This window comes from Ambystoma mexicanum, chromosome 6p (genome assembly GCF_040938575.1).
Source record: "Ambystoma mexicanum isolate Mex_15411 chromosome 6p, UKY_AmexF1_1, whole genome shotgun sequence".
In the NCBI taxonomy this organism is placed as follows: Eukaryota; Metazoa; Chordata; class Amphibia; order Caudata; family Ambystomatidae; genus Ambystoma; species Ambystoma mexicanum.
Window position 1 is genome coordinate 343803056 of NC_090935.1, and position 25208 is coordinate 343828263.

Below are 25208 nucleotides of genomic sequence, written 5' to 3' on the forward strand. Positions count from 1 at the left end.
CTTCTCGCGCACCCCTGAAATACACGCGCCCAGGCCAATCGTGTGTGGCACTTCTCGCGCACCTCTGAAATACATGTGCCCAGGCCAATCGCGTGTGGAACTTCTCGCGCACCCCTGAAATACACGCGCCCAGGCCCGATTGCGTGTGGGACTTCTCGCGCACCCCTGAAATACACGCGCCCAGGCCCGATCGCGTGTGGGACTTCTCGCGCACCCCTGAAATACACGCTCCCCCAGGCCCGATCACGTGTGGGACTTCTCGCGCACCCCTGAAATCCACGCGCCCAGGCCCGATTGCGTGTGGGTCTTCTCGTGCACCCCTGAAATACACGCTCCCCCAGGCCCGATCGCGTGTGAAACTTCTCGCGCACCTCTGAAATACATGCACACGCTCCCCAGGCCCGATCGCGTGTGGAACTTCTCGCGCACCCCTGAAATACACGCGCACAGGCCAATCGCGTGTGAAACTTCTCGCGCACCTCTGAAATACACGCGCCCAGGCCTATCGCGTGTGAAACTTCTCGCGCACCTCTGAAATACACGCACACGTTCCCCCAGACCCGATCACGTGTGGAACTTCTCGCACATCCCTGAAATACACGCGCACAGGCCAATCGCGTGTGAAACTTCTCGCGCACCTCTGATAACGGTGACAATCAACAGTCTTGTTGGTTTGTACTCTATGCATAGTATTCAAACAAAGGCGTGATTCTCATAAGAGCAAGTTTCTCATACAATTAAATACAATTAAATAAAAAAAACAGAACACAAGTATTTGTATTCAAATTACACAAACATACATCTCATTCTTGAACATTGGATAACAACATAAATATTTCATTCAGTTGTGATCTGTTAGATACAAGTTATAGTCAGATAATCTGATATCTGGACAGGAAAGCGTTGTTGTCTCATCTGTCTCATACTACCCGTTTCGGGTTATTATTGTATTGATGACAGTTGAAACTTACTAAAAAAAAATTGATATAAGGTAGTATTACTAATTAATTCAACAAATTATAAAATTAATTGACTGAAATACTGATTAAGGGCTGAGTTAGTTAGTTACTTCACTAACCTGTTGCTGTGATCAGTGATCATGGTCAAAAAATCGTAAGAGATTCTTAGTAGGACATCCCATTCCTATAGACAACAAAAAGGTAATGTTTATATTATAAAATCTATGGCTTACATATTACCTATCTAGATTGAAGGCGATCTATCACGGGAATAGTGGCTTAAAAAAAGCGCTGGGTCCCGCTCAAAGATCGCAAGCTTTATAGTTAGTCAATACTTTTGTAGTAACATGATTTATAACTCACCTTATATGATATCTGGTTGAGAAACATATCCGCGGACACGAGACGTGTCTCCACGGTGCCATGGCATCATCTTAAGGAATATAATGGTGGCTACAATTAAAACAACAAAGTTTGGGTTGTAACTCGGGAATACTCTACGTCGTTTGCAGAGAAAGAAGCATGTGAATTCGTTTTTAGGAGAAGACCGTACCTTTTAAAATTAGTTCCGTGAGATGTCTTCGTATTCTACTGAGAAATCTGTGCTCAGACTCGAAGATGAAGAAATAGTCTGGCTTTGAACCGTGATAGCTATTTCACGCGCGCGGTCACTTCAATCCGTGCATAATACGGTAAATGGGCGTCTAGCCTCGTCTAGTGATCATACGCTGTTCTAAACAAAAACAGAGAGAATCTCCATGTAAATCATCTTTATGCTCAGATAATTACTGGGTATAACCAGCAGCACAACGACCGCTGGAACCTCGCATTCAGAGGAAGAGTATTACCTGTGTGTCAGTGCACTGGCGTGTCTCTGTGTTTCAACGGGAACGGGATCCTTCCTGTACTCTCGGCATTGTATGCTAGTTATATCAACTAGAGGGGTTCTCAGAGCTAGAAAGAACTTTAAGGACACCATCTTGGATTGGAAAATGACCGAAACGATTCTTTACAATAAATCTTTCATGCAACCTGTAGTCCTAAGTATGATCACAATGATATATCCCATCACTTATGGGGTTGATGACAAATGTTTATGCTAAGGGAACCCAAGCACAATTATTACCTGCATATTGTATTCCTATATTACAAAGTTGTTATATTGGTCTATGATGAACCGTTTATTTATAAGTTGAAGCGTAATTCTGGCTCTTTGGGAGTTTTTATAGTGAGCAAACTATAATGGAATAAGTTTAACACTATAAAGCAGGTGTATATTTGGCCAAGTAAAACATTTTTCTTAAAAGGTGGTACATTTTACATAAACAGTTCACTTGTTAAAAAAAAAACAATATAAGTCCCATTCCAAGTTCATTCCTCGTGGGGACATGGAATCAAGTTTGTCAATCCAAAAGGTTTCGCTTTGCTGAAGCATTTTTTGTAGATTACCTCCACGTCTTGGTAGTTGTACATGTTCCAAAATGACAAACTGCATTTGGGCGATTGTGTGATTCCGTTCAGTGAAGTGTTGAGCCACAGGAGATTTGGTCATTTTCAGCCTAATATTGGATTTATGTTCGCACCATCGTGGTTTCGCTTTCCTATCTCTAAGGCCAACATAATAAAGTCCACAGGGACATTTGATTCCACAGATGACACTTCGTGTATCACATGTAGAGGTATGATTCAATAGGATCTTATTACCTTTGTATGGATGATGTATGAAATTGCCTTGCATCACATTATGACAACAGTTACAGTTGTTACATGGAAGAGTCCCCTTAAATGTGTTACTCTGCCTCTTCTTGGTGTTGAAATCTGATTTGATCAGACAGTCTCGAATAGATTTGCTTTTATTATAGGCAAAGAGTGGCGGGGTTGGAAAGAGATTTTCTAATTTCGGGTGTAAGGATAGCTTCTCCCAATTTCTTTTGACTATTTTTTTGATCGGTCTGCTTTGTTGTGAGTAGGTGGTAACATATACTATGTCATTAGTATCCTTCTTGACACTAGGACATAGGGCTTGTTATCTAGTAATGTTCTTCACTTTCTCTGTGTCTAGTTGTAATTTGGTTGGATCATAGCCTCTTGTGAGCAATTTCTTGGTAAATCAATTTGCTTTTCTGTCAAATTCATCCTCTTAGGATACAATCCTTCTATATCTTAATAGTTGACTCAAAGGAATACTTTCAATCATAGTTTGTGGATGAAAGTTTCAGGCCAAAAGAAGACTATTTCTGCCCGTTTGTTTTGTGAATACAGTTGTAGACAGTTTGTCCTGGTGTACATATATCATACCATCTAGGAATTTAAGCGAGGTTCTGTAAGTGAATTTGATCCTTTGTGCCAGCGTATTCATAAAGGTAAAGAGGTTTTCGAGTTCTTTTTTTGTCCCGCACCAAATACCAAACAAGTATTCTATATATCTGGCGAAGAACTTCAATTTGTCATTCCACAAAGGGTTGTTGAGTACATTCGTCTCCTCCAGGTATCTCATAAAGATATTTGCATAGCTAGAGGCCATAGCTGCCCCCATGGAAGTTCCTGAGATCTGGATAAAATATTTAACTTCGAACATGAAGAAATTATTATTCAGGACTATTGTAAGTAGTTGTAAGATGAAAAGTCTGTCACTCTTGATGTTAACTGCTGGGTTTAAAATTGCCCATTCTATTGCTTCGAGGCCAGCCTGATGGGTGATGTTCGTATAAAGACTGGTAACATCCATAGTAAACATTATGTCTGTTCTTGAATCAAAAGGGATCATTGCCAACCTTGACAGGAAGTGGTTGGTGTCTTCGATGTATGAGGTGGCCTGTTGTGCTAAGGTTGGATAATTTTATAAATGTATTTGTGCCAGTGGTTCCAGGAGACTGTTACTTGCAGCTATTATTGGACGTCCCGGTGGATTTTGAAAATCTTTGTGGATTTTAGGTAACATGTAGATTACAGGCATAATTAGATGTGTGTTTATTAGAAATGCCTTAGTTTTATGGGTAATAATTTCTTCTGTTTCTGCTTCGTCTAAGACTTTCTTTATTATTCCTTTCACTTGTTCTTTTGGATCTGTAGAAACTTCCATAGAAGCCAGCCTCAACTGGTTTACACAAACATATATGGAAGTTTCTATATGGACCGCGCAGGTTCAGGAGGACTTGTGATTGACTGCAAGTCCTCCGCCAAATGTTACTGCGTGTGTGGCATGGTAAATGCATTTTTGGCATGATAGATGTTCTACTCTGTGAGAATGAGTAAATAAAGGTGGGAGAGAACCGGGACTCTGTGATAAGGTGAGCGGTCAGAAATGAGAGACGGATACCAAGTTGTAGTTTTCTCAATGTTTGCCATATTTATTAAAAGTAAAGAGGGGTGAGATAAACACCTATCTATCCCTATCCTGACGAGAATGTTACTACCTAGGAAACTAAAGAAAGATGACCTTGTGTCCCGATAGATCTGACCCTAACATATATAACCAACGTGTATAAGGTAAATGTATCTGGTTTCAGGTCAACAAAACTGTGCAAAAATTCAAACTTCTAATTCTGACAAAGCACTGGGTTTGGTTCCCTTCCACGGAATCAATTCATTAAGACCTTTTGAAAAACGATGTGTTTTAATTAAGTTCTTTTCAGTACAATGCAAAAATTATTTTTCATCCAATACGTCTTCTATAAAACACTTGTTCAAAACCAAAGCAACTGTTTCTTCCACAAAGTATTCTTCACAAGATGTAAAGTGTTTATAAGAATATCACAATCATTCTACTTGTGGAATACTTTTGTCAGGACAGCCTCATAAATGTCTTTGGTTATACAGCAGTTTGTCAGTTTGTCAGGATGATGAAGTTCGTAGTTTCTATCCACAACACTTTTTTACCACAACCACATTTCTTCAAAGCAACTGTTTGTTTCCTGGTCCACTCGCCTGCCAGGACTGACTACAACTGATCCCTTGCCTCGTTTACTCGCCTGCCAGGAAGAAAAACTCCTACAACTATACATTGTCTCTCCTGTTAGTGGCAATATTTGTTCCAAGGTTCTCCACACCAGTATCCCATGTGAGGAGGATTGCTCAATATTTACCTGTCTTTATAGTCTCTTGACTGTTAGCAGTGTGGGTTACAGATTTCCCCAAATTGGTATCTCATGAAAGGACAATTGCACCCATTTTGCCTTCTTATCTCTCCTTTATAGTTTCTTGGCTTTTGGCAATGTGGGTTGCAGGCTTCCCCAAGCTGATATCTCATGAAAGGAGAATTGTGCCTGTGTTGCTTTTTTATTCTATTTGTTTGATATTCAAAATGGTCTTCTATTGTTAATTAGTCTGCTTGGAGCTCACGGTTACCTCTATTTAGGCCAACTCACAATTTTCCTTTCGGCATCTTTGCGTCACTCCCTGATGCTGCGTCAAACACTCTCCGGTCCGGCAATATCGCTGACAGCCCTCATGTGACTGCCATGGTCTACACAGTCCTTCTCTGGAGCTCCAAAGGCTCCGTCTGGTCTCTGTGTCCTCCAGCACACCTGAGCTACGTGTGTCACATCTGGCGCACATCTCCCAAACAGCTGGGCTTCTCTCCCTGTTTCCGTCCACGACTCTTTCTGCTGCATGCACTCTGCAAAACCGCACGCCTTCTCTTCCCACGTCAGCTTCTGCTGGCGCTTCCTCTGCTGCTCAAGCATGTGCTCTGCTCCAAGGTCCCACCTTGTCTCGTGCTGAAAAGGTGGGGAAGGGAGACCCCTGGAAATCACATCCTGACTTATTATTTGTGAACACTTCTTTCTTTATTCAACCCTTATCCCACACTCTTTGTATAATTAGTTGTAAGGCATTGGCAATAAGTCTTTCTTAGCATAGGCCCCTTTATTTTGACATAACGCCACAAGGACTGCCTTATTTTTCATTCGATGGTCGACACTCTCCCATCTTAGATTTAGGTTTAGTATAGTCGTTTTTCCATCCGGCATTTACGGTTTAATAAACACCCTTTACCTGTGATCACTTGTGTCTGTATTTATTGTTGCCACCATGAGTTCCTTACAATACCCTCACCTCTGGATCATTCAGACATTTAAATATCCCGCTTCTGGGATATGAATTGGAACCACTAAAACGCATAGTCTTCTCAGTGCACTATGAATCATCATGAACTCTTTGTTCCTCTTCCTTGTCCCAGAAACATACGCATTATGGATCTTGGAGTCCATAATGGTTTTAGGTTTTCCATAGTTATTTAGTTTTGATTGATTTGTGAACTGAAGGTTGCCAGAGCTAGATGTTATGTGACTGATATGTGCTATACAAAAAATAGTGGTTGAGTGGGCACGGCTTATTCCTTGTTATCTTCATGAATCCTTATGGTATATGCTGAGTAGTTAATGACTTAATCATGGGGTGCAGCCCACTAATATGTGCCACTGTGCCGGGCACAATATGCTACTGAAAGAAGAAAGACCAAGGCTAGTTAGCCTTCGATGTGGGTCGCACACCCTTGTTCCCACTTGGGGTTAATTATATTCTTTAAATATGTGTGGTAAACATAGGAAAATGATGACATTCAATTCTTCATGATTTGTAAAATATAGTGTTTAATCACACAATCTCAAAAATAATCCAAAGAAATGTTATTGAGGAAATTGTTTCCTGAGAGGACAGAATGATTAGGGCCCCTAGTCCACCTGGATGTAGGGGGCCTCTCATTAGGAGACTTTATCTGGGGTTGTGTGGTGTCCCTCCCTACCTGTATTTACAAATTGCATCAGAAGAGCTCACAGCACATGTTTGAGATTTGGTGTCTGCCAGTAGCAGGAGAGGGGAGAAGAACCCACATCTCTAAGCTAGTGTAAGTACACTCCTATCTGCCAGAATAGATTCTTCAAGATACCCTCCCATGGTTTACAGCCTTGCCCACCTATAGTGTGAAGACTCTCACCTCACCGTAGGTTTCTCAGACACTGTGGCTATCTTCAGGCATGATCCGATCTCTACATCCTGTAGAGGTAACTGTTAAGGGGCCAGCAGCCTCTTGATCTTCATTTTAGGGCTATACACTGTGTCCTGCAGGGTAAGGAACAGAAAAATATCTGCCAGCCGAAATGTCATGTAGGTCGCATCTAATAGTAAGGGAGAAAATAATATAATGGTTGTAGTCGCACTGTTGGAAGAACTCTCCAGTTGCCCAATGCAGTGCATGAGGTGGTCATCTGTGCTTTCTGGGACCCTGTTGTCCTAAACCTAAAATAGGAAAGACAAAACTACAAGTGACAATTTAAAGGACAAAACGAGACTGAATGACCTTTGCGCCCATGGATAGGGGAAACTTCAGCGCTCTGAGGAGAAGATCTATGCAACTGATAATCCATTTGACATAACTAATTGAGGTTTTCTGCAACATGGCTAGTTTCTCCTAGTTTTGGAGTGCTTTGATAATTATTGATGACTTCAGGAACTATCAATGTTACCCATTCAATGAACTGTAACTTTATCAATTGAGTTCATATATGATTTATGGTGGTTCTGTTTCTAATGACAAAACTTCATGTTGGGGAACTTTGTAAGGAAAGGTCATGATTCAAACTTTTCGTACTATGAACCTTGGTTACATTCATTTTTTTTAATGGTTTTCTCAAACATGTCTTGCTTTTCAGGACGGATCTACACCGCTACATCTCGCAGTGCAAAATGGCCATATTGAGGTGTGCCGGTATCTCATGGATCAAAGCATTGACATCGATTCCACAGACAAGAAAGGAAGGTAGCTTGCACTTCTAATCTTAGTTATTAGAAAGTAAAGAGTAAAATGGTTTTGTTATTTCTCCCTGATGAATATCAATTTAACCTTAGTCCTGGGAATGTGCTTCATCAATGGCAAATCAATTAATTCAAAGATGGACAAAAACTCAAAACGTAGCACTGAATTTGGAAATGGAAAGGGCATTGGGCCCTTTTTACTTTTCTAGTTTTGTCCAATGATGATGTAAATTGTCCCCTCTCTTGAGCGTAGCTCGAACAACATTATGGTTATTTGTTTCAGGCGCTAATTGTAGGAGTTTGATATATGCTTGCCGATGAACTTTTTTTATTTGGTTGTTTCTTCAGAAAATATAGATCTTTACCTTTTTGGCATAGTCTGCAGGCTTGTGAAGATGATGTGGTCTAGTGGTTGTCATTGTCCCTCAAGCAGCAAACCGTAGTTCCAATCCCAAAACTGCTTGGCTAAATCGTGTGATCTGGGGACAGTGTGGATCTCCTTGCTTCGGATTACTGATCTGCAACTGAATGCTTCATAGAAGACTGTGTCCCACCTACTGTGTCATACATGGTACGCAACCCACAAGAGGCAGCTAGCAATACTGCCCACTGCGCGAATAGGAGCTGGGGGATGTGCTTATTCCAGGACAGTATGTGGGAAACCTACATAGGAGAAGGAAGCAACAAAAAGACCAGCAGAAGGGCTTATGTCTCTTCCTCAGTTCTTTTCATTTGGGTCTTTTCTTAGTCTTTTCGGGTTATTTATAGTATTTGCTTTTTGTTTGTTTGTTTAGGATTGGGACGATCCACATACCCTGCTTTCTCCAGAATAGGATCTTAGATGAATTCACATGCTCTTAAATATTTCCCGCCATCAGACTGTGAGCCTCTGTAATATTAAAATCAGTTTGGCTTTATAGCTAAAACTGCTTGTCGCTTATGCAGCCTATTGCTGTCACTTTGGGTCATACTGCCAAAGCCAGTGGCATCCGTCGTCTTCTCTCCACCCCCAGTAAACATCTTAAGATTTTTACCACCTGTTTTCATGTTGTGAGTCGGATTTCGCTCGAAAATGTCTGGAGATGAAACGAAGACATTTCACAAAAATGGAACAGACACATTGGTGACCTCCAGCGGTGGGGACCAGTTGCCGGTTAAGATCCATTCCATTGTCAGATCTTTTTTCTCTGTGTGAGGCCATCTCCTTGGACTTGGGCCTTCACCATGCAGCATGGCGGACGCCAGCAAGAAGTCTCTTCAGGGCCTGTTCCAAGTGCAACCTGAAGAATGTCTTTGTGGTTGATCGACATTATAAATGCCTCTACTGCTTGCATCTGGACCACAATGGGGACAAATGCAAGTCCTTCTCCCCCAAATCTCGATGGGATTATCACAGAAGGTTAGTGACTTGGCTAAAGGAGGGTGCCATGGCCTCTAACACAGCCTCAGTGCAAAGTCACGTCTCTGCCCGGGTCAGCAGATCCATTGAACGTCTTCCCTCTACTAATAGGTTGGAATCTGGTGAGGACCCTACCCTGTGAAATAGACCTAAAAAGGACAAGAAGTCCCATGCTCCAAATGTATCTCTGTCGACACAGCCCAGGTTTACGTCTGCAACGGTGGGATCAACTGCCACCTCCGGTGGGCTCATCGTCAGAGCGATGACGCACATCGATGACCTCTCCGCCGGCAAGTCGTGCACAATCGACGGGCAGAGCACCTTCCACAAGCTGTCACTCCAAAGGTCATGTTCGTGTTCTGTCATTGAAACTCAAGCCTTCATTAGAGTTAACAAAAAAGACATCAGCATCGGTCATTCGACCGAAATCTTTGTCTACCACATTGTCGACGGCTCCTGTCTACCATCTCGTCAATGACTCGGACTACATCAACCATCCACAGCCGCTTCGAGTTTGTTGATGACTATAATAACTATCCACAAAGTTGCTCTAGCACTACGGCCACTTTCATCCGGCCCATCATTAGCTCCGTTGATGACACCACTAGCTCTGGGCATCACCTTTTTCCCCAGTCTTGCGATTGTGGACAAAGAGATGCCGCCAGCTCTCCTTTCTTCCAAGGCAAAACCACTCTTCACCCTGTCGTCGGTGGGTTCTACTGGAGCATTACCTCCTGCTCAACTACTACATGCAGGCACTCTCTCAGATGATGAGCCTACAGGATATTTCCTATCTGATCTGGAAGAGGTCCAGGATTCTCCTGCCCCTTTTCCTAGACATCATCTCTCTCCACAGCTACAACCACCTCATTGCTCTCCGCAGTTGCAACCAAATCTGCCAACTGTACCATTGCCTGCTGCTCCTCATCCAGCTTTACCATCTGTGCTCTTGCCTGTGGCTCCCATGGGAACAGCACCTGCGACTTGTCCTTGGACATCTTGTGTACTCTGCACACCTTGGTTTCCAAGCTGCAGTAGCGTCTGCCTCCAACAGCTCCGCAGGCTGCTCCCTCTGTGAGTCCACCATGGCCCTCACAGCCAAGGTCACATTTGGTGCCTCCTCCACTTCCGCTATTTTTCATCCCTGTGGCTCCCCTCACTGGCACGGATACTGATCCTGAAACCTCACAAGGTACAAGTGAGTTTGAGGACATGATTCCAGCTGATGGTGAGCCCCCTGAGTGGATCTACCCTTCAGGGACCCTCCACTGGATGAGATCGGCTTCTTACATACGCTGTTGACCCCGTGCAACCAAATTATTCAACCTGGTTCCTGAGGAGAAGAATAAGGAGGGTTTCCTTTTCCAAAGGAGAAAGTCCTCTAGGAAAAAAGTTGTTCATCCCCCTGCTCGACGACCTATGGGAAGATGGCTCATAGCTCATGAAAACTCCTTTCTCTGCCCCGCCAAAGGACGACCGCCTACAAAAGTACAGAATACTGGATTATGCCCCGAAGTGTCTACGTTCCCAGCCTTCACCCGACTCTGGTTTCTGCTGCAGTGAGGAAAAGGTCCACTAACCCCTCCTGTCCATGCATGGTTCCACCAGACCAAGAGAGTAAAAAGTTGGACGCATATGGGAAACTCATCACCACTGCCGATTCCATCATTAAAGCAGGTAACACTTAGGGATACTCTGTAGGTATGATGGGGAGCTATGGTATAAGCTGGGACCCATCTTAGATGTTCTCTTGGAGGACAAGAAGAGCGAGGCACTAGCATTATTTCACGAGGTTGAGGTTGCATCTGATCACGCGATTACAGTTGCTCTGGACTTTGCGAATTCAGGTTTCTGACAAATAGTCAACAGAGCAGTGCTCCACAAGCAAGGCTGGTTAAAGGCCATTCACATTCGCCCAGAGGTCCAATCAAAAGTTATTGACATGCTTTTTGAAGGTGTGGACCTTTTTGGCAATGTTATGGATAAGACTACAGTCCTAAAGTCACACAGATATGACATGCTTGCTGGGTACTCTTCATCAACGAAGGCAGTCCTTTCATTCATCCAAAGGCTGTTTCTCCAGGTCCGTAAAAGACTACAGGTCAGCATTTCACTAGCCTTCGTGCCCCAGCACACAAGAGGCATACAGAGGACATTCACAGTCCTACAGAGGGGGTAAGCAGCATTGACGTGGCACATCCTCCTCCACACTAAGCCGGCCTGACCAGGTCCAGAGCCCGGACCCCCTCGAGCACCCCAGTGGGAGGCCCGTCTATCACAGTTTGTCAACGAGTGGTGCAACATCTCCAACGACAAGTGGGTGCTCAATTGTCCAGTAGGGTCACACCCTCAAATTCCTAGACAAAAGCCCCTCAGTTCATCCCATCATGAGAAAGGAACAACACCTGCCTCTGCTCTAGCCAGAAATATTGGCACTGTTAAAGAAGGGTGCAATAGAGACAGTGGTTGGAGGCCCATCCTCGATCTGAGACAACTCAACACATTTCAAGTCCCAGTAGTTCTGGTTGGTCACATTGCAGCACGTGTTCAAACAACTGGAGCACCGACTTCCTGGCCTCCTGAAACCTAGAGGATGCCTGCTTTCAAATCCCCATTAATCGCACACACTGATGCTTCCTCCGGTTTGTCGTAAACAGAAACACTACCAATTCAGGGATCTTTCCTTCAACCTTAAGTCAGCTCTGAGGGTCTTCACAAGTGTCTAGTTTCAGTGGTGGCCCATCTACGGTGTTCAGGGATCTACGTCTATCCCTGCTTGGACAACTGGCTGATCTGCATCCTCTCTTCCACTGACATTACAGCACATCGAAGAGACCATCAGGGGCCTGACTTCATTGGGATTCTCGATCAACTTTCTGAAATCCTGTGAGGCACCATTTTGGAATGCTCTGTTTCTGGGTTCACGTCTCAACACACTGACGTGTCTAGCTTCTCTTTCAGAGGCAAAGGTCGAGGCCGTCTTGAGCAGAGTGTGACTGTCATGCTCGGACTGGCCAATAGGGCAATGCCTGAAGTGCAGGCAAAAAAGCTAGCATGGGCCGGTATTTAATCAAAATGGGCCCGTTTTTGGCAAAAGTGTGTGAGTTTGATGAATTACTTCACTCTGCAGCTGAAAGGTTTGACCAATTTTACTAAACAAATATTCTTTAAAATGCACAATTTGCAGCACATTTTACCAGAATACTTCCCTCTTGGTACTACACAAAACAGTCGGTCACAAAAAGAACGAATTGTCATTTGTGACTAGGGGCTGCTTTTTCGTTGCTGTCCGAGCTAGTTTTATGCCCCATTCCAATGCTGGCGATTTGCGTTTGTGCATTACAGGAATAAAAATACATTCCGAGAGAGTTTAGTGAATGCATGTCTTTTTAAGGACCTTACAACAAGTAAGGCTGGCCGGGAGCCATTCTATAGAATCTGCGATGGGGCATACATAATATACATAATCATGAGCTCTGGAATAGAGTATGGTCTTTCAGGAGATCAGAGTGGAGGAGGTTAGCCAACGGGTCGAAGTGTATAAAAAAAGTAGCTGAACTATGTTCACTCTGCAGAGGCTTTCCCCTACCCCCACCGTCTCCCCACTGGCCCATACCCATCCTCACCTCCCCAAGGCAAAAACGATACCGAGGTCCTGCCTTTCCTCCCTTTCAGTGGTTTACTGCAGTACTATCAACACTGAAAGACACAGTGAACAAAATGCATCTTAAACAACCACCATTACTTTCCGTCATTGTATCCCACAGCGTTTATCTTTATGCACCCTCTCCTTTGCAATCGCCCATCAATTGCACCGCTCGAGCCCAGGGCTATAGCAACCCCTCCCCAGCACCCACTACATAGCAACCACTACCTGGACCCAAATCCGTACCTGAAACAATTTGACTTTAATGGCGATTAATTGCAGAAGACAAATGTTGATCACTGCAGTACGAGTCTGTGACCGCTTGGCAATGGGTGTCATGCCCCAAGCAGTCTATTCAAATGAACATAAGCATACCGGTGTCTGTGAATTAGCTCAGCAAGATGTTGTCCTCCGGGAACGGTGTGCAGGGTGACCAAAAGTAAGGGTTCGAAGGCTGATTTTGCTGAAAAGTAGAGGAATGCTGTACATGTAGTTCCCGCCCACTTTAACCTCTGTGTTGGCCCTACTAAGGTGATTTTACCGTCATCTGGTGTAGACTGAATCAGCGGTGAATGAACGGCAGGCTGGACATCTGAGGGTGATGGACAACATTTGATTTTCCTTATTAAGTATAACTGAAACAAACCTGATTTGACCAAATTAGAAAGTTTTATTTTTATTTTATTTAAAGTTAAAATCTTTGTCAAGTATGAAACCGAGATTAGCTAAATTCCCCTGTGTACAAGTGAGGGACAGCAAAAATACTTAGAGATACATTTGGGATTTGTAAACTTACCGTTCGGTGGCTATACTCATTCGATTTGTTGTACCACACTATAATGTGGTCCGGTGCAAGCAGGGGCAGCTTGTCTCCATAATGGGTGGCAAGCCAGTCTAGTGAAAACATTGAGCGCTCCTCCACCTTCTTCAAGCAGCTGGAGGAGTGCTCCCGTCTGGTTTTAACTGAACGGTCAAAGGAAAACGTGGTTTCCCTTTGACAGTTTAGTAGTCTCCCAGCGCACATGCCCAATAAGCCATGCAATGCTGTGGGCGTTTTTGCTTCCCCAGATTTCCATGACCCATTGGGTATGCAGGCAGTGGTACTGCAAGGCCGAATGGTCGATAGGATGCTCTTGCACCTCCCAGCTCATCCAGGGCCCGAGGAGCAGTGTGATTGAAGGGACTACGGCTCCACCGTGTATATGCAGGAGCCAGCACTATGCATGTAATTATCTGTGTACTATAATGCAATTTAGTTAATAAAACAAGCATATTAAGAATTCGATCTGGTTAAAGACGAACTCTTCATAAAAGAGACATTTCTGATGAATATTCCCCATTTTGGGGTCTTGTTTGTAATGACCTAATGGTCACACAACAGTATTCCATCAAACTCTGATTCTAGCCTCTTGGCTAGGTCATTCAGTTATTCTCCATAGACCCTCAATTTTCTGGTTTCCTCAGACAAATGGACTTTGTACTTACAGCAACTTCTTAGTTGTTTCAGATGAAGACTCCTTAGAGATACTTCACAGACCCTCAACCAGCCCCTTGATTTTGTCTGGCAAGCGTTCCTGTGAGACTTCACCAACCACTTGCCTGTGTCGTCAAACAGAATCTAACCAACGTGCCTAGCTTTGTGGCTTTGTCATGAGCTGTTCCCTAGGGACTGGACCAGTGTCTTGGCTTTGTCATGCAAGTGTTCACTTAGGGTTACGTAGCAGCATGGGAGGGCATCCAGGAGGGGGGTGTTCGTAGTAGATTTCACGGAAGAATGTCTCTGCATTTATGTTGATGCTGCATGCTCGAGTTGTAGATGACAACCTTTGTTATGGTGAACGGATAAACTTTGTTTGTATGGACAGTTTGCACCAGTTCTTACCGTATGTTAATTTTTACAGTATGAAAATTGGGGATCTATTGCTGTTTGCTAACTGTCTAGTGGGTATACTAAACAAAATCAGCAAGAAACAAGACAAAGTACTACATGAAATGGTACCCAATGTCTCCAATTTTCAACTTAATGTGTGGGAAGGCATCATGTATCTGGTGAAAGCATGTAAGGGAAAGGTTGAAAAGGAGAGGTAGGTCAATAATTGAGTGATCTCATCAGCAGGGTATGGCAAAGAGATTGCTAAGGACGTCCACAAGTAGGCAGCGGAACTGAGAGGAAGCGTCTGGTTAAAGCCTCATGGTTTCCTACTGCTGGCTTCTCCATCTTCCATTAAGATGAGCAGAGCATTGAGTTTTGTGTGAGCTATAAATGCTATTTCAGTGTTGTGATAAAAGCTAGAGACACACTGGAGGATGGCCACAATGTGAAATATAGATGCAACTTTCGGTGTCATAGTCAAGAAATGCATTTGTGAAAAATAAAACAAATTATAGGATTATAAGAAGGTTCTGCTGGGTGGTCTATTGGATATCACTGTCAAATTAGAAAATGAATTAAATTACACAAATCCGTTCCAGATTGAGAACATCCAGTTGAATCCACTTGGATTTGCTAGATTTAATGACAAGGGCTCTGGTGTGAGTCTGACGAGTCTTTTTTGTACATAATGTTTATTTTTAGTATTTCCCTGATGTTCCGTCGCTTCTTCATGGGATGGGTAGGTACATGCTCTATGGTGAATGATCTTGATAGCTTTGATCGGTTCATCCCTGTGGTGTTAGTTCCAGTGCACAGCTGGAGCTCTGTGGTGTTTTGATATTTGGTGCTCCTTAATTCTTGCTTTAAGGGGGCATATGGTCCCATCCTATATCTTGATGCATACACACTCAAGGGTGTACATCACTAAGTGTGTGGAAATGTTGATGTGATGTGTGACTCCAACCGGGTATCTAACGCGCATGGTGCCATTTTTGATGTTTGCAAACTACACATTGTGCACATTTATAGTAACCTGTAGGTAGCTGGGGGAACCCAGTGTCCGGGTAGGATACTCTTCTCTTTGAGGAAGCGTGGGCTGATGAGGTGTTTATTTTCTTAGGTTTTCTGTATGGGATTAATGGTATTTTTTGTCTATTATGAGGATGTTGGTGTTTAGCAATTTATTGATTAAACATGTCTCTATTGGCATTATTTTTTGTGTCATTTATCTCATTTTGGTATTTTCTTCTAAATCAGCAGTGGGAGACACTTTGTGCCTTTTCTTTTACATCTCCAAGCCTGCTGGAGTTAGTGTGCCTATTGCAGCGTCGATGCAGGAAATCATTGCCAGAGTTTTTTGCATTCACGTTCCGTGTTGAAATTCCTTTTCAGTCTTCGCAATTCTCCGGATGGTATGTTTTTGATTAGGTTGTGTGGGTGATTGCAGTTGGTGTGGAGCATATTCTGCCAATGTCTTTTTCTTGCACAATGGCAATATTGTCGGCATTGCATTGATTTTCTCATAGATGGCAAAGTGCAGAATATCTTTTGTTGTAGTACTCCTCTGAATTGTCATGTTCAGATTGGAGACATTTTATTTATATAGGTGACATAGCCGTTGAGGGTTCTCCGTCTCAAATTGTCAAGTTTATCGTCGGCATAGGACGACTCAGTTGTTTTATACCATGGCTGTTGCCTTGGATTCAGTAATTTGTAGTGTCCCTGTACAGCAGTGGTGTTCACACCTTATCCATATTGAGTACGCCCCCCACCTCCGCTGAGTACATTGTTTCCGTACACCCCTACAAGCAATAACTGCTTAGATTTCCTATGAAATGCCTATATTTTCTATTAAAAGCAGTCATCGTAATCCCTCTTTAAAGAGCCTCATGACCCACACGCCTGGCCATTCTTTGGGACCCCAGTGGGAGTCAAGCTGCGCAGTTTATAGACCACTGATGTAGAGAACGATACACGAGCGTGCATCTTTGTTCCCACGGCTGTGCCGTTTTTTCGGTGGTAGGATTCCGCAATGAGGCAACATGTTTTGACTCAAGTTGAATGATTTTCAAGATCATTTTGTTGTGCTTGATGAATGCGACTGAGGGTCTTCAGAAAGGAAGTCCTAATTCATGTTTTATTCTGCTATGCAGTGCGGGGAGCTGCAGTTTTCAGAGACGGCATGCAAGTCCTTTCCTGCAGGTGGAAGGTTTGGTGCTAGGTTCCCTTGAGCGGGCTGTTCACCGTCTCAGATTTGCCGTCCATGCTGGGTCCTAGAGGTGCCTCCCGATGATTGGCAACTTGTATAGTTCACTGCCTCCTTCCCCGTTAGTAGGCTGATTTCCTCTCCCCCTTCCCCCCCTTCTCCGGTGATGGCTTTCGGGTTTCACATTGAAGGGGCACCGTAGAAACTTATACGGTCAGGAAGCCATTTTGCACATTGGCCAAGCCTGGGCAAGTATTCCTATCTGTAAGTGAGGGATAAGTATTTCAAGTTCTTCATCTCCTCTACACAAGATTTAATCACCAACTACTAAGGAGAGAAAAATATTTGAATAACTTTTTCTAGAAAGACAGTTTTTAACCCCGTTAAGTGGCAGGCTATCATGCAAGTCTATGCAAATAGGACTGGCATACATGAAAATGATATGAACTGCAAAACTTTATTTTAGTCTGTTATGAGGACAAATGTGCCTATTTAACGCTGAACAGCTGATCGTTTAAATTGGACGTTATGTGGGTATTGTACATTATGTGCGATTAGTATTTTACACTCAATATTTTCACTAGTCTCCTTCACAACTTCTAATACTGTTGTCTTCTTGGGGAGATTGAGGGTGAATGTGGCACTAAATGGGGGCCTGCAGCGATGTCCCTTGTACAACGCTGTGTGACATCACACATTACTAAAACCATGTACAATCAATACCACTTTTTATTTAGCTATATCAATAATACAAGCATAACCATATCAAGGATCCCTACAGTAATTTACAGAAGGGAATCCTCTTTTAACGCAGGTGGGAGATCAGAGCTTGCGCCAGAAATAAGAGCAAGGAGCAAGGAATAGATCCACTGCCTTGTGACTTCATAAACTAACTTTGTGTTCTCTCTCTCCAGGACCGCTCTCATGCTGGCGTGTGAAACTGGTGCCATAAGCATTGTGGACCTGTGCGTTCGTAAAGGGGCTGATGTGAAGCTTATCGATGCCCTTGGTCGCGACGCCCTACATTATTCCAAGCTCTCTGACAATGCAGATATTCACACCCTCCTCCTGCTCAACATCTCGCCAGATGCTGGTATGGGTCTTGCTGCGGTCTGGTTACAATGCGCTTTGTTGCTGATCATCAATCTTTCTTTCTTGGAATGAGAGATTTTAAAGAGCAGGATGTCTCCCTTTGGATTTGGAATATGATAAATCGATAGCATCTTTAAATGTTGACAGGATTATTTTATATTTGTTCTTTACTGGGAGAATTCAAACCATTTTGACTCTTGAGTCTCCTTTCGGGATAACTTAAATATTCTACCCGAGCTTGGGCTACCTAGTTGTGGATGACGAGGTTTTGGCGGGGCGGGGGGGGGGTTGGGATGGGATGGGATGGGAGGGGGGTTGGGTTGGGGGTGTCATGTGAGAGATTGGCGTCATTCAGCTGCTTCATGATGCAGAAAGGGTCTTTGATTGACCCTTTGTATTGTTTGTTTCCACTCACTCTTGACGCCGCCTCAGTCTTAAAATAGACCTAAAATCAGGTTTAAAAAAAAAAAAGTTGTGAAATTACATTAAGGATATTGAATAGAGTGTGCGGGTCTTGATGGGGTTGTTTGCATTTGCATCAATTCATCTTTACAAAAAGGGGAAATATTTTCTCTGAAAACAAAACAAAACCAAAATGTGCACAGCAGCGGGGGACTTGCTTTCAGCAGCAGGATACCCAACCCACACCCCCACCTCCAAATAATCATTTTAAAGTATTCTTACTACCAGGGTTTGGACAACTGCCTTGAATGCTGTGTTCATACTTTAACATCACATCCCCACAGCATTGCTGGAATTATGTTCTCTTTTTGTTGAAGACCTACCTGGGCAGCATTAGAAATCTAACTTCATCTCTTCTATTAGGGACCAAACCGGTCCTTCTAAAAATAAATTTAAAAAATAGTCATCACAATGCCTACCTCCTCCAGAGGACCCAGAGCATCATCTTAAAAGCAAGTATTTCAAAGAGTCGATCCTGCAGTCCTTTTATTGCCTATGGGATATGGGTGACATTGTAAGATGTGAATACGTTGAAAATGATATTATGGCTCTTTAGTAGGAGGTGAGGTTCCTCCAGGATTGTCGGTACAAACTATCCAAGAAATGATTTAAATTGTTTTTGTACATGGCAATCTAATAAATATTTATTTTTTTCTCATTCACAGATGTGAAGACCCCGACTAAACCAAAACAGGTATGTTTTTTTTAATGGTATTACAGCCTTTCTAAGCATACCACGCATTCACACCCATGTGCATGGCACATAACCAAACTGCTTTATACCAGAATGACTGGCATTGTTATTCATATAGTTGTTCACAAGAGCAAAGTCGAAAAGATGTGCTGCCCGGTACTAAGTGGATATATTTTGAATCAACGAAACTTGCCAGTGAAGTTGCATCCATTGGCCTTGTCAGACATGGACAGAACGTGCCCAGCAGCAGACCGGCACCCACTTCCCTCCCTGTTGAACATGGGCAGGCTCGCTCCCCACCCTTCCAGCTGAACTGTGGTGTGCTCTGTCCCCATTCTCCCAGCTGAACAGGTGGTGGCTCTGTTCCCGCCCTCCGAGCGGAATGGACAGAATCATCCGGAAGTTGAAAATGAGCTTGTCAAAGGGGGCTTATGCCCAGCAGTAGTAAGGAGAACCTTTCCTCCAGCTTAACAGGGCTTGCCCCAATCCTCATTAGGTTGGGGATGAGTAATTCAGATGCTTAGCTAAAGAAAAGAAGCAAAGAAGGTGGTCTTACCTAATAGTTTGATATCAGCAGTCTGCTAGAGCAGTTTAGTTAAGAATTCACAGCAAGGGGGGGGGCGTAGCCAGCAGGCTTATGGTGCGGACGTGAGCTCTCATCGCTCCCGCTGATCCTTCAGTAATCCTGTTCCTCTTTGCCAGCCTGTGAGGACCCAAATAGTGTAAACGACATGGGAAACACTGCAGCACAGGTCTAGCCTGCTCCGGAGTGAAATCGGAGTTGGCACACTCGGATGTGAAGCCTGAAAAGAGAGGGCCCGCGTGGCGTGGAATCATCAAAATGGCCGCTGCACACTGCTGCTGAACAAGGGTCGCTGTAAGCCGACGTTGGACCCAACACCGAGTCGGTGAGCAGAGGATCGTAGTTGCGAGCCTCGGTGAGGGTGGAGAAACTTGGGGACCGCCGGCGCCGCCGTTCCCCCTTCCGTTTGCCGGCAAGTTCCAGCGGGTGCCTCCATGCTTCCCGCCTGTGGGTGCTGCCTCAAACAGGCAGTCTCCTTCCCCCGCTACAGGTCAGGGAGCGAGCGCCGGGTGGCTCTGGCGTCGGGTGCGAGGAGTCCACGGACAGTGGCCTCCACCTTCAAGGGCACAGTTAACCCGGTAGCCACCACCGCTGAGACGACGCGTAAGCCCGCGATCCATTACAGTTTTCCCCCGGATCCGGGGCACAGCGCCATCGGGCCAACGGGAGCTGCACCAGAGTCGCAGCTGCTCAGCTATGCGCAGAGCGCCTGCGGGGCTCGTGGAGTGATTTCTACTCACCTGCCGTGGGGGTCAATCAGCACAGTGGTAAGGAGGGGAAGGGACAGGGGATCGGGGCTGGAAGAATTATGAGACAATCCTGATCGGGTCCCCCAACGGTACATTACAACTCCGGGGCACACACTGAAGACGTCATGTACATGCCCTGACTTGTATGGACATATATCCAACAAAGTGAACCACAGGGGGTGCCTGACTGGGGTTGGGCCCCCTCCCACCCTCCCGTGCAGCTGAAATCGGAAAAGGACCGGTGAGAGTGCTCACTCGCATTAACTTCATTAACCGACAAGCATGTACACGCACCACCATAAAGTGAATGAGGGATGAAAAAGGAACAGACGCTGTAGCCTGCACTACCGTCAGACAAGCCTCAGGAACTGCCCAATCCAGCTGCAGTGCGCCACTGGTGAGGCCAAGCGTTCAGGTCCTGCTCCTCGCTCCAAAAGCGTGCTGCTGATACTGGGAGTGTGGACAAATCACAGACCGGGTTCCAGAAGACTCACGCTTGCCTACCCCGCCATCACTTTCCCTCTCATGCACAAAGGAGAAGTTCTTGCACGTTACAGTACGAGTGAGACCAAGCAAGGTGACCATAACAAACAGAGCGCACAAAAGCACGAATCCACGGCAGGTCTACTCCCACACGCGGGCTCATATCTAACGCAACTCCAAGCGTAACCTTGCACCCTGTGCTCACCCCACCCATACTGTGGTAACGGAACATTATAGACATATCTGCCACAAAGCCACGTGACCACCGCCCATACAACATCAAAGCGAACTGTAATCATCCCCGGTTCCCCTCAGAAGCATTTGCCTATACACTCTCTCACCGGCCTCTCCCTCCAGACAGGGCACGAACCTCCATAGCCATCACACCAAAACACCGGAAATGGGGAAGGATAAGCCCAGGAAAACCTAGACTCAAAGTAGAATTCAGCAATCTGCAACCACACCAGTGAATCTTTCCCCAGAGCGACTGGCACCATCCGATACAGACTGCATGGAGGAAGAGATCTCTCTCAAAGACATAATGAGTGCCATTGCCAGCTCTAGAACTTCAATAGAGAAGAAGATGGACAGTATTGGCGCAGACGTGTCCCTACTAAGACATGACCTGCAAAAGCTGACTTCACGTACCGGGGAAGCGGAGGCACGGATATTGAAAACTGAAGATAGTCTACGTGGGGTAAACCACCAGATGTCCGGCATGTTAGCACGTATAAAGCTTCTGGAAGCGAGAGTGGACGATAGCGAGGGCAGGTCCAGGCGAAACAACGTTCGCATACTTGGCCTCCCCGAAAAGGCAGAAGGGGCCTGCATGGAATTATTCCTTGAGGAATGGCTTGTGAACTCATATGACGCACAGTCCTTCTCCAGGTTCTTCTCCATTGAGCGGGCACACCGCATCTCAGCCGGCAAAGTCACGCCAGGTGCACCGCCGCGTACGGTCATCGCAAGGTTCCTAAATTATAGGGACAGGGATGCGGCACGTACAATGGATCAAAAATCGCCTTCTTCACTGATTTTACCAGAGAAGTACAGAAAGCACGCCAATCATTTGACCCGCTCAAACGCCTGCACTCAATGGGAGTCAAATATGGGCTAATCTTCCCTGCCCAGCTCAAAATATTTCACAAAAATACGACAGTGCACTTCACAGATCCTATGGAAGCATTGAGCTGGGCAGAAAGGCATATAGATGGTGATTGGAGCCCTGTGGGGAAGAGGAGAGGATAACGCAACAGACCACATCCTGAGCGGCCGCCGGACTCTGATCAGCAACAGCAAATGGAGAACCCGCAGCAAGGTGGCGCATAATAAGTAGCAATATTACTCAGGATGACCAAGCACTGTAAGCGAAACGAAATAGGAGCTCACACTTTACATTGCCAATTTAGATGAAATGCACAGCACGGCTGGCGGCCAACCAAATAGCCGTCCCCCAGACAAGGAAGAGCACCCGGAGCACCAGAAAGCGCTGTGCTATTGCCCAGCCCCAAGCTACATTCGAACTGCAGTGCCTGGCTACCGCGAACTGCAGAACCTGGCTAGCGCGGGGCGATCATATGTAGGATAAAGCTTAACTGTTAAGATGTTTATGTTGGGTCGACAGATGCTTCAGTTGGGGGGAGGTGTATGGGGAGGGGGGAGTTGGAGTTAACGTTTCTATTCAATGTTCAGCATGCAGTGGCATTGTGAGCACATCGAACAGGACAAACACAATGAAACTGTTGCGACTGCAACCGAAGATACGCACACGCAAATCCAAATTTCAAACAACTGACGTCACCTGAGACTGCTTCAATCAAAAAGCAGCTAATGCTCATGTCATGGAATGGGAATGGGCTGGGATCCAGTATCAAAAGAAGACTGGTACTGCAGCACATCAACAGGCACTCTCCGGATATAGCTGTCTTGACAAACGCATCTAGTGGGAAACGCTTGCAAATTCTTACAAAGATCTAATTGCCACACAGCGGTGCATGCAGGTTTCTCCATGGGAGCCAGGGGAGTGCTCATACTAATTCATAAAAGGCTTCCACTGGAGATCATGCATATAATGCAAGATAGAGGAGGTTGTTGTGTACAAATTCAGGCAACACTCTGGAACCAAACCCTGCACTCATGGCAGTGTACTCCCTGCCAACCCTCCTTAACACCCTGTTAACTGATATTACCCCCATCCTGACAGCAAATCCCGCAGACCCATGGGTAATAGAAGGGGACTTCAATGAGGTCATGGACAACGTCCTGGACCGCACGCACTTGAGAGCCAGAAATCCTGCTACCACCACCAAATTGGCCTCCTTCGTGTCTGCAATGGGGCTACGTGGCGAGACCTTCACGGTGATGCCCGTGAATATTACTTTCATTCTGGAGTTCACACAGATGAGTGTTGTGGGATGTAGTTAGGATTTAGTTTATGGGTGGTTGTGAGGAGGAAAATCCCCTCCTGTAATTCCAAGCTATTACTGGTTTTTATTGTGATCAGCGGCCTCAATATCTATTAGAGATCTTTATAGATTTGATATCAGTAAGGTTGGGTATCCTGCAATCTGCCCCAGTAGACTGATAGAATTCTGTATATGGCTCATGGAACTTCTCATCAGGTGTCTTTGCTGTGCAATTTGGGGCCTGCCCTCTTGTCCCAGTTTCTTTATCTGAGGTCTCCTGAGTGCCACATAGATGAACCAAAGTTGGGCGTTGATGTTACTATACGTTGTACATTGCACCAACTCAGGAATGCCCCTCCTGTGCTTTGTATCGGCAGTGGTTGCGATAAGTGCTACCCAATTTTCATGTTTGACTGCTCCATAAATGCCTTGTTTCTGCTATGGTGTTTCATGGGAGCACTAATTGTAACTTCAGTGCCCACCGAATGCTCTGAGGCATAAATCCGTACATGCACTCTGTTGGTGTTTGTTTGGTCCCACCTTCGCGGGTGTTCTGGTCATATGAACGATACCTGCAAATAGCGCTATTAGTTTATAAGGGTGGTGGGATTCTGTTAAATTTGACACATTCCCCTATTTCTGGGAGTCACAATCTGGTGTTCTAGTACTCTGAGAATATCATTATACATGCCCCTGTGTGATCCTGAGCTAAAGATGCTCTATAGCACCTTGATTGTGGTTGGCTAACTTTCTCTGGAATCCAGTTGACGTTTAGCATTTTACACAGCCTGGCTGTGTCTTATTCAGGGTCCTTAGTATTACTCCTTGGGTGATTGTATGGGGTTAATTGGGAGAAGTTTTTTGTGGTGCACCTTTGTTTTTCAGCACTCTGGGTTCTTGAGTAATACTGTTGTCTACTGCTATTTTATCCTGAATCTAAATTATCTTTGGCATGCTACGTCAGCCAGTATTTATTTATGCTGTATGGGGCTTTCCAACCCCATAAACTGTGGCCGGTTGAGGAATGTAATTATATATAGTATTGCATCCTATTATATACTTTGTTCTCCTATATTCATTTTTCTTTAGCACTCATGTGCTGCTTCTGTGCCACTCTCGACACTGCACAGGGTCGGCACAGTTTTCTTGCCTCTCACACAGACTAGTAACATGATCATCAGAGCAGTAGTTGGTCAGTAAGTAAAAAGGGGTTGCGTATAGCTGTCAGAAGGTCGACAGGATGATTGCATTGCAAGTATTGCAACCCAGAAATGTATGGCTAACATTCTGAGGTGATTTTAAATTTCTAGGTGCCATGATCAACCAAGTCAATTTTCTGACCCTGGTCAGACGGTTTCCCATTTTGTTTATTACATTTGCAACTAGGGAATTTGCCTTATTCTTTCTCGACCTTTATGCAGGTTGTTGGACATGAGCCATTTAACAGGATACAGGTGCGAAAAACTGCATTTTACCATGAACCCAAATACCTCAATTCACCTTTTCTCATGGTTGAAACGTATGGTCTCACCAATCTGTTCTATTCAAAGTTAAAATAGTTGTGGTTTGTAGGAGTAGCCCTGCTCTTCGGCTCTCTTCCCAGAGAGAGCACATTAGAGTGTATGCCTTGAGCCTCAAAGTGTAACTTTCATAAAGCCTCTCGATACCTTGGAGCTAACTTTATCGCTCGTAAGATCCACTTCATGAATGGCCATCCCACATTGGTGGAATGCTTTCTCTGCATCGAGGGCCAGCACAATAGCTGGACGCAACAGTCTGGGAGCGATTTAACTCTACCAACTTTCTGTGATGACTTATAAATAACTAACTTGATTTAGAAAAGTAGAAAAAGCACTATTTCCTTGAAGCACAAGAGTTTCCGGTTCTACCTCTGACTAGGATCT

The 25208-nt window shown here is 44.8% G+C and overlaps 1 protein-coding gene across 2 annotated transcripts in view; it reads left to right on the forward strand.

The window, feature by feature from the left end:
* Positions 1-25208, forward strand: part of RAI14 (retinoic acid induced 14) — a 528112-nt gene that overhangs the window by 404464 nt on the left and 98440 nt on the right. For both annotated transcript variants that reach the window (XM_069627100.1, XM_069627101.1), the window contains exons 8-10: positions 7610-7716; positions 17751-17929; positions 19056-19084. In XM_069627100.1, the coding sequence (XP_069483201.1) occupies positions 7610-7716; positions 17751-17929; positions 19056-19084 (315 nt within the window). The remainder of the gene's footprint in view (positions 1-7609; positions 7717-17750; positions 17930-19055; positions 19085-25208) is intronic.